The sequence below is a fragment of the Anser anser genome, assembly GCF_964211835.1.
Source record: "Anser anser genome assembly, contig: HAP1_SCAFFOLD_312, whole genome shotgun sequence".
NCBI classification, from domain to species: domain Eukaryota; kingdom Metazoa; phylum Chordata; class Aves; order Anseriformes; family Anatidae; genus Anser; species Anser anser.
Genome location: NW_028153783.1, coordinates 15,211 through 35,559, shown reverse-complemented (window position 1 = coordinate 35,559; position 20,349 = coordinate 15,211). Strand labels below are relative to the sequence as shown.

The window sequence follows — 20,349 nt, the reverse complement described above, 5'->3', positions numbered from 1 at the left end:
AACAGGACTCTGCGTCTTCACTCTTTCCTAACAACCCTAAACATAACCCTAACCGCAACAAGAAGCTCAACCCGAGTTAGACCCGAAAAAACACGTACGGTGCCACTTTCTGCCATCAAAAAGTGCTCTCAGCGGAAGCCTTTGGGTACACCTGAACTCCCTGGGGGAGCCTTTACGCAACCCCACACTCAACAGGACTCTGCGTCTTCACTCTTTCCTAACAACCCTAAACATAACCCTAACCGCAACAAGAAGCTGAACCCGAGTTAGACCCGAAAAAACACGTACGGTGCCACTTTCTGCCATCAAAAAGTGCTCTCAGCGGAAGCCTTTGGGTACACCTGAACTCCCTGGGGGAGCCTTTACGCAACCCCACACTCAACAGGACTCTGCGTCTTCACTCTTTCCTAACAACCCTAAACATAAGCCTAACCGCAACAAGAAGCTGAACCCGAGTTAGACCCGAAAACACACGTACGGTGCCACTTTCTGCCATCAAAAAGTGCTCTCAGCGGAAGCCTTTGGGTACACCTGAACTCCCTGGGGGAGCCTTTACGCAACCGCACACTCAACAGGACTCTGCGTCTTCACTCTTTCCTAACAACCCTAAACATAACCCTAACCGCAACAAGAAGCTGAACCCGAGTTAGACCCGAAAAAACACGTACGGTGCCACTTTCTGCCATCAAAAAGTGCTCTCAGCGGAAGCCTTTGGGTACACCTGAACTCCCTGGGGGAGCCTTTACGCAACCCCACACTCAACAGGACTCTGCGTCTTCACTCTTTCCTAACAACCCTAAACATAACCCTAACCGGAACAAGAAGCTCAACCCGAGTTAGACCCGAAAAAACACGTACGGTGCCACTTTCTGCCATCAAAAAGTGCTCTCAGCGGAAGCCTTTGGGTACACCTGAACTCCCTGGGGGAGCCTTTACGCAACCCCACACTCAACAGGACTCTGCGTCTTCGCTCTTTCCTAACAACCCTAAACATAACCCTAACCGCAACAAGAAGCTCAACCCGAGTTAGACCCGAAAAAACACGTACGGTGCCACTTTCTGCCATCAAAAAGTGCTCTCAGCGGAAGCCTTTGGGTACACCTGAACTCCCTGGGGGAGCCTTTACGCAACCGCACACTCAACAGGACTCTGCGTCTTCACTCTTTCCTAACAACCCTAAACATAACCCTAACCGCAACAAGAAGCTGAACCCGAGTTAGACCCGAAAAAACACGTACGGTGCCACTTTCTGCCATCAAAAAGTGCTCTCAGCGGAAGCCTTTGGGTACACCTGAACTCCCTGGGGGAGCCTTTACGCAACCCCACACTCAACAGGACTCTGCGTCTTCACTCTTTCCTAACAACCCTAAACATAACCCTAACCGCAACAAGAAGCTCAACCCGAGTTAGACCCGAAAAAACACGTACGGTGCCACTTTCTGCCATCAAAAAGTGCTCTCAGCGGAAGCCTTTGGGTACACCTGAACTCCCTGGGGGAGCCTTTACGCAACCCCACACTCAACAGGACTCTGCGTCTTCACTCTTTCCTAACAACCCTAAACATAACCCTAACCGGAACAAGAAGCTGAACCCGGGTTAGACCCGAAAAAACACGTACGGTGCCACTTTCTGCCATCAAAAAGTGCTCTCAGCGGAAGCCTTTGGGTACACCTGAACTCCCTGGGGGAGCCTTTACGCAACCCCACACTCAACAGGACTCTGCGTCTTCACTCTTTCCTAACAACCCTAAACATAACCCTAACCGCAACAAGAAGCTGAACCCGAGTTAGACCCGAAAAAACCCTAACCCTAACCCTAACTCTAACCCTAACCCTAACCCCCACCCTAACCCTAACCCTAACCCCCAACCTAACCCTAACCCTTACCCTAACCCTAACCCTAACCCTAACCCCAACCCAAACTCTAACCCCTAACCCCTAGCCCTAAACCCTAACCCTAACCCTAATGACTCCTAAACACTAACCCTAAACCTAACCCCCACCCCAACCATTAACCCTAACCCTAACAGTAACCCTAGGGCTAACCCTAGGCCTAGGCCAAACCGTAGGTCTAACCCGAGGCCTAAGCCTAACCGTAGGCCTATCCCTAGGCCTAACAATCGTAAGCCTAAACCCTAAACCCTAACCCTAACCCCTGACTCCTAAACACTAACCCTAACCCTAAACGCTAACCCTAACCCCTAACCCTTAACCCTAGACCCTAACCCTAACCGTAACCCTAAGACTAACCCTAGGCATAGGCCTAACTGTAGGTCTAACCCGAGGCCTAGGCTTAACCCTAGGCCAAATAATCCTAACCCTAAACCCTAAACCGTAAGCCTAAACCCTAAACCTAACCCTAAAACTAACCCCTGACTACTAAACACTAACACTAACCCTAACTCTAACCCAACCCTACCCCTAACCCTAACCCCTAACCCTAACGCTAAACCTAACCCAAGCCCGAAACCCTAATCCTAACCCTAACCCTCACCCTAGGATTAACCCTAGGCCTAACCCTAGGCCTAAAAATCCTAACCCTAACCCTAACCCTAATCCAATATGGCCTCCCGGAAGTCCAGTGCTGGAAAACTACATCTCCCGACATGCTCTGGGAAGTCAACATGGCCTCCCAGAAACCCCGTGCCCAAGAACTACATTTCCCAGCACTCCCCAGAAAATTGAGCCTCGCAGCCTGCCGTCGGACGCCATTTTTTGCTCTGTTACATTCCCCGTTCTGTTTTGTGTTGGAGGTTTTCCTGCCGTTTTGGGTGTTTCCCCTCAATTTCGGGTTTTCACTTCTCCATTTCAGGATTCTTCCCCACAATTTTTGGGGTTGCTTCCCTTCCTTCCCCTAATTTGGTGCTTCGCCCCCCCAGTTTTGGGGTTCCCCCCCAATTTTGGGGATTCTTCCCCAGTTCTGGGGGGTCCACATTCAATTCTGGAATTTCACACTTCCATTTAAGTGTTCTTCCCCTCAATTTGGGGGTTGTCCCACCCAATTTTGGGGGTTCCTCCCCTAATATGGGGGGACCCGACCAATTTTGGGGGTCCCCCCCAATTTTAGAGTCCTCCACCCTCCTTTTTTGGGTTTCCCCCTAATATTAAGAGTTCTTCCACCCAATTTTGGGGGACCCCACGATTTTGAGGTTCCTTCCCCTAACTTGGGGCTTCAACCCTTCAATTTTGGGGGGGCTCCCACCCTCTTATTTTGGCCTTCCGCCCTAATATTAGACCTAACCCCTAAGAACCCTGACCCCTAACTCTACGGCACCCAGGGATCTAACCCTAACCCCAGAATTCAGAATCTATCTGGCTATCAAGTTAACCAAAGACCAGTGTGCCTCCTCCTCCTACTCTACCCCTTCCTGAAAAAAAATGGAAAAAAAATGAAAAGCAAAGCAAAGGAAACCAAACCATACCTTGGTACACAAACCCTAACCCTTACCCTAATAGCACTGAAATAACCCTAACTCTAACCCTAACCCTAAACACTAACACCAAAACCCAGACCCTGACCATGACCCTAAGCCGGACCCTACCCTTTGCTTAACCCTAGGCTAAGGCCTAGGCCTACACCTACAGCTAGACCTAACCCTAGGCATAGGCATAGGCCTAAGAATCCTAACTCTTAACCCTAAACCCTAACCCTAAACCCTAACCCTAACACTACCCCTACCACTAACCCTAAACCCTAACCCTAACCATATCCCTAACCCTAAGCATAAGCCTAACCCTAACCTAAGCATAACCATAACCATAACCATAACCCTTAAACTAATAGCAATGAAATAACCCTAACCCTAACACTAAGCCCTAACCCCAAACTCCTAACCCTGACCATGACCCTAGGAAAACCTAGGTCTAGGCCTAACCATAGGTCTAGTACCTAGGCCTAGGCCTAACCCTAGGCCTAATCCTAGACCTAACAATCCTAACCCTAAACCCTAACCCTAAACCCTAACCCTAACCCTAAACCCTAACTCTAGCCCTAACCCTAACCAAATCTAACCCTAACACTAAGCATAACCCTAACCATAACGCTCCCCCTAAACCTAACCCTAACCCTAACCCTAAATTCTACCCCTAACAAAAACCTAACCTATTCCCTAATTTTTTAACCCTAATTTTGGGGTCCCCAACCCTCCTATTTTGGTCTTCTGCCCTAATATAAGGCCTAATCCCTAACCCCTATGAACCCTGACCCCTAACACAAATCCTAACCCTAACCCTAACCCTAACCCTAACCCTAACCCTAACCCTAACCCTAACCCTGTTTGAACCTGTGGGAGTGCTAAAGGTAAGCATTTTACCCAAGGAAGATGGGTTTCTAACACTAATTTGGTTAATTGCTTCTTTAATTTCATTCACTCTACCTTCCCAGAAGAGGAGGGGTGCCAGGGGGTGTGAAAATCCCATTCAATCTCTAAGGCCTGCGTTAACCCTTGCAGTACTTGTGAAGTGAAATGACTTCCTTGATCTGAATCAATGTTTTCAACTATCCCGTATCTAGGGACTATTTGCTCCGGTGATACCTTAGCCACCGTGTTTGCAGTGGTAGATACCAACGGGAAAGCTTACACCCATCCAGTCTCCCTACTTTAGGTAACTCAGTAAAGTCTACCTGTATACTTTGGAAAGGTCGAATCCCTGGCTCCCGTCCCCCTCTAAGTGGGTTACGGATGACCTTTTTATTTACCTTTTGACATATGGTACATCCTCTACATATTTGCTTCACTAAAGTGTATATTCCTACACAGACAAACTTTCTTAGCACAACATCACAGATTGCTTGCACCTCCCAATGACTCTCTTGATGTAAAACAGTTAATATTTGCCTCATTGGTTCTTTATTCAGCATTTCTTTCCCATCAGGGAGTATCCATTTTCCTTCAGACTTCGTGGCTCCTGATTCCTTAAAAAAATCTTTCTCTTAAAACTTTTTAGTTCTTTCTTAGTTTTCAACTATTCCCTGAATCCTCTCTGGATTTATTCTTCGTTTTCCCTCAGACATTAGATGCCTTAAATACTTGACTTTTTTCCCTACATATGGTAATTTATTTTTCAGTACTCCCAAGCCCTGTTTTCCCAGAAAGTTGAATAACTTGTTAGTAGCTTCCTTCACAACTCTTTTCTCCTGTCCTGACAATAAAAGATCATCCATATATTTGTAACAGTAATACCTCCTTGGGAGGTTGGAATTGCCCCAGAATCTGTTCTAGAACTTGCCCAAATAATTTGGTAGCCCTGTAAACCCCTGAGGTAAAACTGTCCATCTGTATTGTTGCTTCCACACCCATTTCAGGGTCTTTCCAGTCAGAGGTGAATGTATCTTTGCTCTCAGAGGTGAATGTATCTTTGCACTGTTATTCCAGTCTAACAATTTACTATTTGAATGCCCAATTTCATCATCAAATCTCTTCCCAACAAGTTAGTTCCTGCCTTAGGTATATACAATAATTGCCCAGTGATCATTTTTTCCCCTAGTCTCAGCTTGGTATCCCCCAAAAGTGGCACTGTTATCCCAGCCCCTTCTACCCCCATCACTTTTAGGGTTTCATTAGTTAATTTAATCCCTGATACTTTACAGGCCAGTAATGACCTAGCTGCCCCAGTGTATTGGGTTCAATGGCAAGGTTCGGGGGGGAAGGGGGGGAGGCTGCAGTGGCAGCCCCCGCGAGGAGAATCCAGAAGCCTCCCTGTGGCAGATAAGGGACAATTTCATCCGGCCCCAAAGGGGCCCACCGCTGCCCAGAGCCAAGCCATGAGCAAGACAGTCCATGCCTCTGTGAGAGGCATGGACTTTCTTTCATCCAAATAAAGCATTTCTTTCATCCAAGAAAACGAAAAACAAACAAAAACCTGCTGCTCAACAGCAGTTGGGAGAGCGAGGAGCGAGAAACTTCCCCACAGACACCAAAGTCAGCGCAGAAAGAGGGGGAGGAGGCGCTCCAGGCGCTGGAGCTGAAGCCCCGCCGTGGCCCCTGGTGGAGCAGCCTGTCCCCCTTGTCCCCACCCCCACGATACTTGGAAAACTAACCAAACACCACAGCAAATATACCAAAACTTCTAGACTGTTACTTAGATAATGCCTACATCCTCTTTCCCTGCTCATTCAACTTCAAACAGCTCTGTCAAACACTATATACCACACCTTTAACACCTTCAATAACCCTTTTAACACTTCTTTTTATCTTTCTACAGCCTGTACTTTCACCAAAGTCTCAGTCAGGGGCCAACTTAATTCCATACCTTTCTCCCTCCAGGATGCTGAAACAACATATCAGTATACCATATTTCCTCCCATTTTCCTTCTTTCCTCCTTCTTCCCCTCCAGACATTCCTACCTGAAGTGGCCAGGCTCCAACCACAAAATGAACTTTCAAGAGCCCCTGGGACTCCGGGTCCCCGGGACTCACCCCAAGCACTCCCCCACCCCGACCCCAAGTCTCCCACATGACCCCTGTGCTGCGCACTGTCACCACTCCAGCCATGATCGGCAAGTCGGCACCCCTGCTCTGCAAGTATTACCCCCAGTCCCAGAGGACTGAGATGGGGAAGATAAAACTTATCCAAATTAGTATTTAGCTACATATATGGTAAAATATCTTAATTACCGGGGATGTAGATGAGAACCTTATGAGAAGCAGATGTAAAAAGAAGATATTGCTCAAGGCCAATGGATGAGGGAAGAGTGAACAACTCGTTAGGGAAGACTGAACAACTTGTTGGCAGGAAACAAGGCAAAAATAAGCAAAAAATGCCTAAATACTGTCCAACAGAAGGTCAAAGTCCAGAAAGGTAAAAAGTTTAACCTCCTCTTCCTCATTGCCTTCATCCTGAAAGACCCCTTCCCGCGACCACCAGGCTACATTGCGCAGGCGCAACCGGAAGGAGCTAAGGGCGGGGAGTATGGAAATGAGTACTTGGAAGAGGTCTGCCTTTTCGGGGAAAATAATGAATATGTATTAGAGCTCATGTAATATGTAACAGTATTCATGTATACAATTATGATAGACGACCAGGCAGGTGCGCACCTTTTTGAGGGAAGCTATTCCCAGTGCGGCCAGTGTACCGCAATAAAGTATACCTACTTTACAACCCTACGGTTGTGGAGTCTTTTCCGCGCGTCAGGATGAGCTCCTTCCCATTCTTGTATAGCGGCTCTCCTCCTGATCATTCTAATTTCTTCCCCTGTAAACAACATACTTAGTATAGACATCATTTCCCTGCCCACATTTCCCATCAAAAAGTGCTCCCAATGGAAGCTTTTGGGTACACCTGAACTCCTTGGGGAGCCTTTATGCAACCCCACACGCAACAGGACTCTGCACCTTCTCTCTTTCCAAACAACCCTAAACGTAACCCCAACCGGAACACTGAGCCGAAACCTAAGTAGGACCCTAGACAACATGTACAGCGCCACTTTCTCCCATCAAAACGTGCTCCCAACGGAAGCCTCTCAAGGCATCACAGGGCTCTCTACTGCTTTCTCTGGCACACTGGAGGCCTCCTGTGTTCCTCCGCTGTTCTCTAGATCCTCTGCAGTTGTGTAGTACTGGGATTGTTCTAGGATGCTGTAGGGAGCACTGGGGTCACTGGAGAGGCCCTGAGAGGGTCTCTACACAACGCTAGAGGGTTCTTGGAAGGTACTGGGGTCTCTAGACAGTACTCGGAGTGTACTGTTAGCTTTACACAGCACTCTAGTGTCGTCTAGTGCACTCTAGAGGTCTTCCAAGTCCGAAAATGCTCTCTTGAACACCGTAGAGGCCTCCCAGTGTGCCCTAGATGCTTCTGGAAGGCTCTAGACAGCAGCAGGAAGGTACTGAGATGTTACCAACAAGCATGGAGGGATAAATAACAGCAATATGGACATTTAAATAACAGATAATGTCAAACATTACTATTTCCATGCACTTCTATTGCCTTTCTGTTAATGTGTTGAGTGTCACCCCATTCCCGCCCCCCCCCCCCCCCATAAAACACACACTGCCCCTACAACCCCCTCAGAACCCATCTGGACACAAATGTACCCCAGACTCCTGAATGTTCTTGCACAGTCAGGACCACCCAGAGCTCCCCAAGACCCTCATGAATGGAGAACAAATAGGGCTGATGGGGGGGGGGGGTGTCACAGGGGTTTCGGGGGGGGGGGAGGGAGGGAGACACAGTAGGGGGCTTCTACAGGGGGACAGACAGACATTCTGGGGATTGAACGCTCTGGATCTGGGAGGGAGGAACTTAAGGTTTTTTTATTTTTTTTATTGGGGGGGGGGAAGGTCTGTGACAGAGCCAAAGCCTCAGATTTCAGTTGTTTCTCCATATTTATTCTCTCTGCAGGCAAGCTATTGTTGTTCTGTCCTGCTCCAAGTACTCAGCAAGGGGGGAGGGGGGAGGGTGCAGACAGTGCAGAACCCACAGGAAGTGCCGTTGCCATCTGCTCCTACAGCAGCGGGCTGGTGGCCACCAGAACCACCTCCATGGGGCCCGGCATGTGGCTCTGCAGCCAGTCCAGCAGTTCCAGATTCCTTGCTCGGTGCGCAGAGAGTGGGGTGGTGGGGATGGTGTGGGCCACAAGGGACAGAGGCCCGCAATCCACAGAGGTCAGAGATCAAGATGTCCACATGGATCCTTGTAGACCCTCCGACCCACAGAGGCCTTGGCCTCGTGGCACCAAAGAGGCCTTGGTCCCATGGAGATCACAGACCTGTAGAAACCATCAACTTCAAACTCATCAGCGTGGCCCCAAAGACATTGGAGATATCATCATGACCTGACATTGATTGATGCCATGACTCAGATCCACTGGTCCAAGCTGACTACAACCCCATGGACATTGGAAATATCACCATTTTCGAAAGCCCTTCAAAGAGCAACCCCACCCCACCCCCAAATCCAGACCCCCCACTTGCCCTTACCCAATCAAATCCATAGCCCCTACGGTGAGGCCCTTTGTCCGTGCACGTCCGTGTCATGTCCCCCACCCCACCCCCCAAAAACCTTGTGTCAGCAAGCCACTTCCTGGGCAGGGTGTGCTCATGGGTCACTCCCCATAACAACAGACCACCATGGCTCGTAGCTTGTCCCGCACAGCCACCACCACCCCAGCCACAGCCCTCTGTATAGCCGTGGAGGAGAAGTAGAAGATGAAAGGGTCAAGAGCAGCATTGAGACTGGTGAGGAACAAAATATAGGACCTCCATGCTGGGCTCTCATGCAGCACAAAGCCTACCACATGCGAGATGTTGTAGGGTGCAAAGCAAACCCCAAAATCGACCATGGTGGCCACAGCCAAACCCACAGCCCGTTGCTTCTTCTCCAGCGGGATATTAGGCCGGGCAAGGAGAGCCCGCACGAAGTTGATGTAGCAGAAAACGGTAACAGCAAACGGTAGGAGGAAGAGAACAAGAAATAGCTCCAGCCGCAGTGGGAGGACAAAGCTCAGCTGCTCCTTTGAGAAGTCATCATAGCACTTGTAGGTACTGTTGCTATTGGTATCACTGTGGCTGCTAGAAGCAGCAAGATGGTTGGGAACAGCCGTGCTGTGGATGTTGGAGGTCCAGGAGACATCAGCAATGGTGGAGATGCCAGGGATGGTTGTGACATTGTTGGTGAAGACTTTGGAGTTATAGGTCTTGGGGCCACTGGGACTGGAGATCCTGGAGCCATTGGGGATGGAGATGTCACCATTGGAAGTCTTGGAACCATTGACCATGAAGCCATTGGGGTTGTAGATCTTGAAGACCTTGGGGTTGAAGCCATCAGGACTGGAGATTCCAGAGCTACTTGGGCTGAAGCCAGTAGAGATGGGGCCATCAGAGCTGGAGATTCTGGGGCCACTGGGGTTAAAGCTGTTGGGGTTGAAGCCATCAGGGTTGGACATCCCATAGCCACCAGGCTTGAACCCATTGACCATGGAGCCATCTGGTCTAAAGCCCCGAGACCCGTTGTCCACAAAGCTACCAAGCTTCAAGACCGTGGACTGCCTACTACCATCACCATGATATTGTGCCACAAAGACAATGGAGCAATGAGAACAGGCCAAAAGCCAGAGGATGGCACTGGCAGCCATTGTCCGCCCCAGCCTCTGCCTGTTCTTGAACTGCAGGGGGAAGACAACACCAAGATAGCGCTCAACGCTGAGTGCTGCCAAGAAGAGACTGCTGAGATAGATGCTGGAGTAGAAGCAGAAGTTGGCCACAGGGCAGAGGACAATCGGTAAGGGCCAGGTCATGTCAGCAGCTGCTTCTGCCATCTTGAAAGGGAGGAAGAGGAGGAGGAGGAGGTCAGCGATGGTCAGGTTGAGCAGGAGGATGTCAGCAGGGTTGACACGGCGGCGTGCCTTGCCCAGGAGGGTAACAAAGGTGAAGATGTTGGCTGGCAAGCCCACAATGAAGGTCAACACATAGGCAATGAGGATCAACATGGTGGCAGGACAGGGCTGCAGAGAGACATAGGCCTGTAAAAGGGATGTGGGGAGGACAGGGTGGGTGGAAGGGGTACACAATGCTACGTGCTGTGACTCATATTTGGGGGGAGATGCAGACAGCTGGGTGGCTTGTCCTACTCCAACCAATGGACCCAGAGGGGACTTGGAGAGGACAGAGGCATCTGGAGGTGGGGGGGGGGGGTCCTGTGCTGCCCCTACTGGTGCACCCTGAGGGGATTCAGGTGTCCAAGCAGCTCTCCTGGCTCCACCACTTCCTCCCACTCCCAGAGGCGACCCAGACACCAGGGCATCTGGTGCCACCCTGATTTGTTTAACTCATTTCCTGCTCGGCATGGGGTGGTGGTGATGGGGAGGGGGTTGGGGGTGGGGGGGGAGGTAGCAGCTGGACATGTGCCTGGGTCTCCTCTGCCAAGCCCCTGAGTCACTTATCAGGGATGGAGTGGGATAAGGACGACCAAAGAGTCTGATCTCTCCCACCCACCCACCCACTCCCACCACCCCCTTGTGGGAGACCTGTGTCTCCCACACACTTTAGAGGTGAGGAGGGCTGGACCTGAGCATCCCAAGCAGCCTCCAGCCCCACTCCTGCCCCCTCCCCTACACCAGGTCGACTTCCTATGGCACCTGTGTTCCAGTCCCCCCGCCCCCCCCAGTTTCTTCCAGTTCCTTCCAGTACCAACCCCCCCTCCAACTGTGGGGAAACCAGGTGTCTGTCTCCCCCCATGACCTCCCAGGCATCCTTCCCTAGCCTGGGGGAAGAGGACCCAAAACATCCCCCCATCCAGCTGTGTCCCAGTCCCTCAGTCCCTGTCCATCATCCATCCCCTGCCCCCTTCACACACACACACACACCCCACCCCACCCCCACCCCCCCCGCGCTGTCCGGACCCCATCCTGTGCTCACCTCAGCTCCTGGCACCAATGGGACCCAGGTATCTGGGTGCCTCCTGTTACAGCCCAGGGCACTCCCTGGGGAGGGGCCACGGTCTGGGGTGGAAGGGGGGGGGGGTGGGGGGGGGGGGGGTCCCTGATGGGAGCTTGCCTCTTCTGGGAGCCTCTGGGGTGGAGGACACGTCCTGGGGGGCACCTGGATGCTGGGGTCCCTGGGATGCCTGTGTCTGCCTGGGGTGTGTGTATGTCTGGGGAGCAGAGGGGGAAATCCCAGACCGATGGGTTCCCAGGACGTCTGTGTCCCCCGGGGGTGGTGCGGGGGGGGGGGGGAGGGAAGTGGCTTTGAACTACGTTGAGGAAGTTTGAAGTTTCCTGACCGCAGACAGAAGCCACGTTCATGGGCACACGTCCGCAGAGGAACCAGCAGAAGTGGGGGGTGAGGGAGAAGCTGGGGGGGGAGGGCTCCATTTCCACTGGGTGCCCCCAATCGCCCCCCTGGTGCCTTCCCCATCTCCCCCCCCTCATTCCCCAGCATCCCAGGGCCCACTGGTGGCCTCATCACCAAACTGGCAGACCGGAGGGAGGGTGGGTACGGTAGGGAGGGAAAACATACTGTGGGAAGGGGAGGAGAGAGAGGGTGGGGAAGGGCCTGGGAATAGCCACCGAGCTATTTTTAACCACTGGATGAGGGATGTTTATTTAGCCACAGGGGAGAGAGAGACACCCCCCCCCCCCCCCCCCCCCCTTTCCCTCCCCTTCCCGGTGCCACAGCTCGCCTGAGTTAGGGGCTGGCCCAGATGCCTGGGATCATGCCTCGCAGCCGGAGACCCCCATGGTTGGGCGGACGGGGAGGACCGTTAGGGTTGGGTTAGGGTTAGGGTGTTAGGGTTAGGTTTAGGGTACTGCCTGGCCATCTGGGACAGCAGTGGGGAAGTGACTCCTCCCCAGGCACTGCTCTGATAACGGGGAGGGGGCACCTGCCCAGCCTAGCCCCAGGGCACGTGGAGAGCCCCCGGAAGCTTCCTGGGAGTGGAGGAACCACGGAGGAAACCATGCTTCCACACACCCCCCCTCCACCCCACCCCCCCCCAGCCTCCTTTCACCCGCTTGGCTCTCCTGGAGCTTGGAGAGGATGCAGACGCCCAGGTTCCCACCCCATCCCGTACCTTCACCCACTTGGCTCTCCTGGAACCAGGAGAGGACTCAGGCATCCGTGCCCGTTCCACCACACACACAACCCCCCCATGGCCCTGAACCTTGGGGGGGGAGGGGGTGAAGGCAAGGGAAGGGGGAAGGGTGGAAGGGGCTGACTCAACCCAGGTCACAGAGCCCAGCCCAAGGATCCGCAGCCACCCCAGAAGCTCCAGCCTGGCTTTGCCCCTTGTCTCCCCCAAGACCATCCCCAGATGTCTGGGGACCCCCACAGCTGCCCCAAGCCTCCAAAGCCCTGCCTTGGGGCTCTCTTAGGCCTGAAGCCCGCTGAGATGCCTCCAGCTCAGTGCCACCGACCCCCAGACAAGCCAACAAGCCCAACGCCTCACCTCCAGCCCCCCCAGCCATACCCCCACTTCGCTCAGAGGGTGCCCGGCACCTGGCCCGGAGCCAACCGAGCCCCATCGCATCCCAGACTTGCCGGAGGCCCCGTCGCAGGGCGGCAGAGGAGAAGCAGAAGATGAGGGGGTCGAGGCAGGCATTGAGGGTGGTGAGCAGCACGGCGTAGGCCCTCCAGGGCGGGTTCTCCCGCCGCAGGTACCCCACCACGTGAGAGACGTTGAAGGGGGTAAAGCAGAGGACGAAGGCCGCTGTGGTGGCAGCTGCCAGGGCCACCACCCGCCGCTTCCTGCCCAGGGCAGCGGTGGGGAGGGCAGCCACAATGCAGACCAGACGGCCGTAGCAGAAGGCGGTGATGGCCAGGGGCAGGCAGAAGAGCACCAGGAAGATCTCCAGGCGGAGGGCCAGCAAGGTGGCCAGCTGCGGGCCAGCGAAGCGGATGTAGCAGGCCGTGCCATTGCCCGCCGGGCCGGGCTGAGCCACGTAGACCACACTGCAGTGGCCCAAGGCAGCTGCCCAGGAGCCAGCAGCAGCCACAGCAGCGTGGGCCGCACGCCGGCGCTGGCGGTACTGGACAGGGAAGGCAGCGCTGAGGTAGCGGTCGACACTGAGGGCAGTGAGGGAGAGAGTGGTGAGGTAGACGCTGGTGAAGAAGAGGAAGACAAAGAGCGGGCAGAGGGCCGGTGGCAGCTTCCAGGTGGCCTCCCAGGCAGCCTCAGCCATGCGGACAGGCAGGGAGGCCACCAGTGCCAGGTCGGCCACGGTCAGGTTGAGGAGGAGGACATCAGCGGGCAGCAGATGCCGGCGCCGCACTGCCACCCCCAGGGCCACCAGGGCCACCAGGTTGAGGGGCAGCCCCAGGGTGAAGGCGCCGGCATAGACCACCAGGCACAGGCGGTGGTTGATGGCAAAGGGGGGGGGCGACATGGCAGCCGGGATCCGGTGGGCCTCGAGATGGGGCAGCCGATGGGGGCCACAATCTGCTCAGGCTCCCTCGGGGTGGCAAATGGCGGTCGGGGTCTATCAGGGTTCAGGGCAGCAGGTCCCTGAGTTGGGGGTGGAGGTCTTAGGAGGGTGGCTGGGGGCTTCCAGGGTAATCTGGGGGGTGCCAGAAGGTCAGGGGGAGGGGAGGGGACAGGACTCCGGGTTGGGGAGCCCAGGTTGGGAGAGAGGGCAAGGGGGGGCTGTTGAAAAGGAGGAGGAGAATGAACCCTACCGTGGCAGCAGACGGATGGACGGACAGCAGCGGGGAGGGACAGACAAGAATAAATACCCCCATCCCTGCCCTTCAGCACCCAAGGGACCTGGGCTGCCACTCCTCTCATTCCCCAGCTGCCCCCCCCCCCCCCCCCCCAGTGTGACCATGGGACCAGCCATCACGGCTGGAGAGGGGACACTCAATTAACCCAGAGGAGGAATTTATTGGTGGTGGCAGCTCCCTCAGTGGCTGTGACATGTCCCCAGCATGTCCCCAGCACAGCCCTGTCCTGGCAAGTGCCCAACAGTAGTGGTGGCCGTGGTCCTGGCATTGGTTTTGCATGTGTGTCCCTCCCCACCCCCCCACCCCCCACCCCCCCCCCGTGGTGACATGTCACGATGGTCGAGGCCATGCCCCTGCAGTGGCCACAGCTCTGGAGTCCCCCTGCCCTCAATGTCACCATCTGGCTGTGACTCCCCTTGTGACCACGTCTCTGCGGTGGTCATTTGCCCGAGTCCCCACGTCCCCTGTTCCCATGTCCTCTGTGGTGGCCGTTGTCCTGTGTCCCCATATCCCCACTTTGCCCATGTCCCAGTGGATATTTCCTGATGTCCCCACATCACCCTGGTGGCCACCTTCCTTTGTTCTGATGTTCCCCATGTCCCCAAGGGCTCAGTGCCGCAGGGCTGCGTATTCAACAGTGTCTCCCATGCCCCCAGCATGTTCCTGGGGTGTCACTGGGGGGCACAGCGCCAGAGCAGCATAGAGCAGTGTCCCGTCCCCATCGCCATCCCTGTCCCCAGCTCTGCCCCTGGGACCAGAGGGGACGTTCTCATAGTCGGGTCCTTCGGTGGCCTGTGGGGATAGATGGTGGATGTGATGGGACACGGGGTGACGTGGAGGTTACTGGGGGGTATGAAGGACACTGGGTGCGTGGAGGAACACAGGGTGACATGGTGGGGACATAAGGGTACCTTTGCAGCGCCATCGTTCCTCTTGAGGATGCTGTAGACCACAGTGTCCCCTTGCACCCTGCATGGGGAAAGAGTAAACAATGGGGTGGGAGGGGGGGTGGGGGGGAATCAGGGGTGCCATGATGCCTGTGTCCTGTCCAGAAAGGGCAAGACTGGAGGGGGAAACATTACCTGGGGACAGGTCCAGAGCCGGGAGGGGACACCAGTGATGAGTAACTGATGGTGTCATCAGCAGTGTGGGGTGGCTGTGGGGACGCGGGTGGACGAGGCTGCAGGAGGGACCCAGCTGTGGGTGTGGGCCCTTGGGTGACCCAAGAGTGACCCAGTTGGCCATGGCCGGGAAGGGGTCTGGTACCTTTTTGTTGCGGAGGAAGAAGGTCCCTGATGGCTCCACGACTGGCTCCTCATCAGCTGCCATCTGCCGCTGCCACCTGCAGGGACACTTGGGTAGCTGGGTCCCCTGGGGTTGACGCGGTGGCACCTGGGGGCCCCAGGAGCAGCCGGGTAGCCAGGGAGCAGCAGTGACGATTGGACACCCGGGTGCTCAGTCTCACCGGCGGCGGAGGAAGCACCCAAGGGTGCCCAGCAGCAGGAGGCTGCTCAGCCCCACACCGAGGCCCAGGAAGGTCTTTCGCAGGATGGTGGCCCTGGTGTCTACAAGGGAGAGGCAACAGGAAGATGAAGACACCCGCATCCTTCCCAGCCACCCAGGCCAGGAGGGTGTCCCAAAGGCATCCCAAGGGAGTCCGTATCCCTTACAGTAGACTGTGATGGTGACATCAGGGGAGTCGGCAGAGGCGATGGAGTTGGTGGCGCGGCAGCGGTAGCGCCCAGATGCTTGGATGCCCACGGCACGCAGCACCCACAGGTCCTTGGAGGCCCGGCCCAGGGTTCGACCATCACGAAACCACTCAAAGGCATCGGGCAGGGGCTGGGCAGACACGCGGCAGTGCAGGGCCACGCTGGTCATCTCATACACGTCCTCTCCTGGCTCCGGCACAAGCTCCACCGACCGTGGCCCAACTGTACCCAGCATCAGTGCCTGGGGACCCAGCTCCCCGGTGGGGGGCATGGCCACCAGGGTCCCACTGGGGGCATTAGGGTCCCACTGGGTCTCAGGGGGGTGTTGGGGTCCCCTGGGTCACTTTGGAGGTGTCAGGGTCCCTCACCCAGACCCTGGGGTTGCCTGGGTCCCTTTGGGGGACCTTTGGGGGTCCCTCACCCAGACCCTGGGGGGGGGGGTTGTAACTCACAGAGAATGTTGAGGGTGGTGGGGGCGCTGCGGGCAGCCCCTGCGACATTTCGGACCTCGCAGATGTAGGTGCCAGTATCGGCGGGCTCAGGACCGGGCAGCAGCAGGTTGGGGCCGGAGGCTGGCAGCCGCTCTCCCCCCTTGAACCAGCTGATGTTGTAGAGGGGGGGCTCGGCCACCCCAGCCTCACAGCGCAGCCGAACCGGGCCTCTCCCAGCCACCAGCTCTCCCCTGGGGCTCTGCCGCACCCAAGCAGCCTGGGGAGGATCTGCAGGGAGAGAAACCAACATTTTGGGGGCGTTGAAACAGTGACTGGGAGATCACAACTGTCCCTTGAGCACTCACAAAATGGCAAGGGGGGGAGAGGGGCAATGAAACCATCATTTAGGGCTGGGGGGGGGGTGTCTCAAAACTGCCATGACAGGGCTTGAAACCTTCACGTGGTGTTGAAGAACCCCAAACGGTCATTTTAGGGGCTCAAAACCACCACTGGGGGGCAGAACGGCAACGGGGAGGCACAAAGCACGAGGGCACAAAGCCCCACGGGGAGCCCGGTGTTGACTGGGGGGGTGTCTCGAAACCACCACTCACACCAGACGATGACAGCAAGGGGCGGGGATTGGGTGGAGCCAGCGACGTTTTGGCCAACGCAGCGGTAGGTGCTGGCTCGGGTGGGCTCGGCGATGAAGCTGAAGGTGGGGCCGATGGTGTTGGCCTCATGGCGGTCGTTGCGCAGCCATTGGATGGTGGACGGAGGCGGGTGGGCCAGGCCAAGCTCACAGTGCAGCGATACATGGGTCCCCGCCAGCACCGGCAGGGGGGTCAGCACCGTCAGGGTGGCATTCCTGGGCCGGTCTGGTGTGGGGCAGTGGGGTTAAGGCAGGGAACCCCAGGGGCATCTAAGCCACCCCTACCATCACCTCAGCCTCCCCGTGGCCATCTAGGCCACCCCTACTATCACCCCAACTACCTCATGGCCATATAGGCCACCCCTTCCACGACCCTGACTACCTTGTGGCCATCTAGGCCACCCCTACTACCACCCTGACAGCTCTATGGCAATCTACACCACCCCTACTACCACCTTAGATGCCCCGGGGCCATCTAGACCACACCTACTACCACCTTGACTACCTTGTGGCCATCTAGGCCACCCCTACCACCACCATGACTGCTCCACAGCCATCTAGGCCACCCCTACCACCACCCCGACTGCCCCATGGCCATCTAGGCCACCCCCCACCTGTACCACCATCTTGCCTCACTCACAGTAGACCTCAAGGAGAGTTGGGGGGGAATCAGCCGTCCCTATGACATTGGTGGCCTGACAGCGGTAGGAGCCACCGTCCGCTTCCCGGACTGGCCACAGACGGAGCTGGGCTGAGCTGTGAGGCAGGATCTGGCCTTCCAGGCTCCAGGCATAGGTGCGGGACGGGGGGTTGGCAGAGTCGCGGCACTTCAGCGTCACTTCCCAGCCCTCATGGACAGGGGACGTTACCTCCACCCGCACATCCCGCGGGGCATCTAGGGACAGCCATATTGGTTGGGGGCAGTGGTAGGATAGCCACGCCCACATGGACAGAAAGGGGAGGAGCGAAGGGGAATTGTCAGGTGTCTCCTGGGACAAGGGGAGGTGAGATGGGCAGGTGTCTTGGAAAGGGTGAAGCCAGCAATGATGGGCAGTGGGACCCCAAAGGATGGGGCTAGAGATGACAGAGCTTCCTCAAGGGGTGGGGCTATGGATGATTGACAGGTTGGTCAAGGGGTGGGTCTAGGGGTCATTGACAGCTATTGTGCCCCCCCCAATACAATCACCACCACCCCCTCCCATGCCACCACCTTGTCCTACTCACAGTAGACCTCGAGGATGGTGGGATGGGACGCAATCGTCCCCACAATGTTGGTGGCATGGCAGTGGTAGGCACCGCCATCGTGGACCTGGACTGACTGCAGGAGGACCTTGTCCATTCTGGAGGGCAGCACCAGGCCATTCAGGCTCCAGGAATAGGCGAAGGATGGGGGGTTGGCGGAGTCGTGGCAGCTCAGCGTCACCTGCCGGCCCTCGTGGACTGGGGACGTCGGCATCACCTCCACCCGTACATCCCGCGGAGCATCTGGTGGGACCAGTACGGACCAGTATGGAGCAGTACAAGCCCTATGCACACCCCCAGAACCCTACAGACACCCCAGAAACCTCCAGAATCCCTCCAGAACACCCTGGAGGGTCCCCACGGGACCTTTGAGGGATCCCCTCAGCCCCCTGTTGATCCCCAGAACATTCATCCTAGGGACCTCTCTTGGCCCACAAAGAGCACAAACACATATCACCACTGAACCCCGCCCCCCTCTCCCCCCCCCCCCCGGTAGCCACCCCAGGACCCCCTAGGGATGCACATACGCACACACACCCCCCGCAAGTCTCACAGTGGACCTGGAGCTGGCGGGTTGTCTGGGCCACAGTCTTCCCATCAGCCCCCCGCAGGAGGCAGCTGAGGTTGGACTTGTCATGGTACCAGGTGGGGTTGAAGTCCAAGCTGATGCCAGTGGCCGGGGGGAACACAGTGAGGTCTGGAGGGGTCCAGGGTTGCACTTTTGCCCCTGCCACTCTGGAGGCTGGCCCATCCCAGGCAAGGGCGACAGTGTCCTCAGGGCAGGCAGGGGGCACCCAGCACCCCAGGGTGGTTATGCGCCCTTCGGTGAGGTGTTGCGGGTCTGGCCAGAGGCGGGGAGCAGGGGGAGCATCTGCAAGAGGCACCAGTGTAGGGTTGGTTGCAACAATGGGGGCAGAGCGGGGGGCAGAGCGGGCAGCCGGTCCCTACCAGTGACGTTGAGGACAACTTTGTGGAACCAGCGCAGGCCACGGTTAGGGCGGGTGCCGTTGGCCTCCAGCCGCAGCCCGTATTCACCGGCATCTTCCGCTCGGACATGGGACAGGACCAGGCTGCAGTCCCCCTCCCCAGAGGCGGTGTCGGCAGTGGGAGCGTGGGGGGGCCCCGCGACCCCTATCCTGGCCCTGGAGCTGGTGGCACCAGTGCTGGTGCTCACCAGCAGCCCCCCCAGGTAGTCGCGGCGGCCGTGGTCGTAGACAGGCTTCTGCAGCCAGCGCAGGGCGGGCAGGCGGGTGCCGGGTCCCGCCTGGCACAAGTTGTAGCGGCAGGGGATGAGGACGCAGGAGCCCAGCCCAGCCACCACCTCCTCCGGGCCCGTCACCGGCTTCGGGCAGGAGGCTGGGGCAGCACCTGCCAAGGGCAGCAGGGACCCCGGAGCTGGCACCCCGCCCGCAGCACTGCCAGGTGGGGACCCTGTCCACCAGGGTCCCCTGGAGCAGTGTGGAGCCCCCCTGTCCATCTCCCCCAGGACCCGCCTCCATTTTCGGGGCCCCACTTCCCCACCAAATGCCCCCATGCCCCCCTCAGTTCCTACCTGGGATGAGGAAGAAGAGGCAGATGAAGAACCGCATGGCTGGGGAGACCAAAGCTGCTGCAGGGGGGGGAGACCCAGGAGTTTGGGGGACCCAGGCGTTTGGGGTGCCCATTGTCTGCGTTTGGCCCCATCCCCACTCCCCGCCCCTTTGGGGCACTGGGGGGGCCCAAGCGTCCGGGTGCCAACATCCTCCCCCGCTCAAAGGCAGCCGAGCCCACTTCCTTCCCCCTTCTCCAGGGGGCTCGGTTGCTGTCGGGGCTTCCCCGTACACACGTGGCTCTAAAGGGAAGGGAGAGGTCTGGGGGCCACCCCCCAGACCCCCCAACCCTAGGGGTCCCAGGGTTCTGGGGGCCTCCCCATAGACCCCCCCCCGCCCAAGGAGTCCTGGGGGCCACCCCACAGATCCCCCCCCAGCCCCAAGGGGACCCAGGGGTCTCGGTGTCACTGGAACCACCTCACAGGCTCCCCTGGTGCCACCCCATAGGCCCCCTACCCCAAGTGCCACCCCATAGGCCCCCTGCCCAAAGGGGTCTCCGTGACCCCCACAGCCTTCTGCCATTAACATCCCCCCCCCCCCACCTCGCAAGGCCTGCTGGGAGCCCAGCTGCTGG

At 56.8% G+C, this 20,349-nt stretch overlaps 2 protein-coding genes across 6 annotated transcripts; both read right to left on the bottom strand.

Annotated features, from left to right (window-relative positions):
- Nucleotides 1-8,309: 8,309 nt before the first annotated feature.
- LOC310891465 (free fatty acid receptor 2-like) lies at nt 8,310-13,035 on the bottom strand. Of its 3 annotated transcripts, none has more exons than XM_083853738.1 (2): nt 12,882-13,035; nt 8,310-10,458 (listed from the first exon to the last, which is right to left on the bottom strand). In XM_083853738.1, the coding sequence occupies exons 1-2, from the start codon at nt 13,032-13,034 to the stop codon at nt 9,043-9,045; spliced, it is 1,569 nt and encodes a 522-aa protein (XP_083709864.1). In that variant the 5' UTR covers nt 13,035; the 3' UTR covers nt 8,310-9,042. The 3 variants fall into 3 exon arrangements, with proteins under 3 accessions (XP_083709864.1, XP_083709862.1, XP_083709863.1); XM_083853736.1 differs by lacking the exon at nt 12,882-13,035 and adding an exon at nt 11,354-12,067; XM_083853737.1 differs by lacking the exon at nt 12,882-13,035 and adding an exon at nt 11,354-12,067 and having other exon boundaries at nt 8,310-10,440.
- Nucleotides 13,036-13,833: 798 nt separating this feature from the next.
- Nucleotides 13,834-20,190, bottom strand: CD22 (CD22 molecule). Of its 3 annotated transcripts, none has more exons than XM_083853735.1 (13): nt 19,739-20,080; nt 19,135-19,256; nt 18,740-19,057; nt 18,169-18,429; nt 17,585-17,839; nt 16,907-17,170; nt 16,317-16,583; nt 15,823-16,086; nt 15,618-15,717; nt 15,419-15,494; nt 15,235-15,332; nt 15,064-15,121; nt 13,835-14,944 (listed from the first exon to the last, which is right to left on the bottom strand). In XM_083853735.1, exons 1-13 carry the CDS (start codon nt 19,924-19,926, stop codon nt 14,762-14,764), a joined length of 2,454 nt encoding a protein of 817 aa, XP_083709861.1. In that variant the 5' UTR covers nt 19,927-20,080; the 3' UTR covers nt 13,835-14,761. The 3 variants fall into 3 exon arrangements, with proteins under 3 accessions (XP_083709860.1, XP_083709861.1, XP_083709859.1); XM_083853733.1 differs by having other exon boundaries at nt 13,838-14,944; nt 19,135-19,554; nt 19,739-20,178; XM_083853734.1 differs by lacking the exons at nt 16,907-17,170; nt 17,585-17,839 and having other exon boundaries at nt 13,834-14,944; nt 19,135-19,554; nt 19,739-20,190.
- Nucleotides 20,191-20,349: the final 159 nt, after the last annotated feature.

Bases quoted from the DNA above. Each gene is read 5' to 3' on its own strand.
- LOC310891465 (XM_083853736.1), bottom strand. From the start codon at position 11,899: ATGAGGCCACCAGTGGGCCCTGGGATGCTGGGGAATGAGGGGGGGGAG. The intron at 10,459-11,353 runs GTGAGCACAGGA...TCCCTTTTACAG, and splicing joins CATTGGTGCCAGGAGCTGAG to GCCTATGTCTCTCTGCAGCC.
- CD22 (XM_083853733.1), bottom strand. From the start codon at position 19,850: ATGGGCACCCCAAACGCCTGGGTCCCCCAAACTCCTGGGTCTCCCCCC. The intron at 17,171-17,584 runs GTGAGTGAGGCA...GCCCCACACCAG, and splicing joins AACTCTCCTTGAGGTCTACT to ACCGGCCCAGGAATGCCACC. The intron at 16,584-16,906 runs GTGAGTGGTGGT...CTCTCCCTGCAG, and splicing joins CCTTGCTGTCATCGTCTGGT to ATCCTCCCCAGGCTGCTTGG.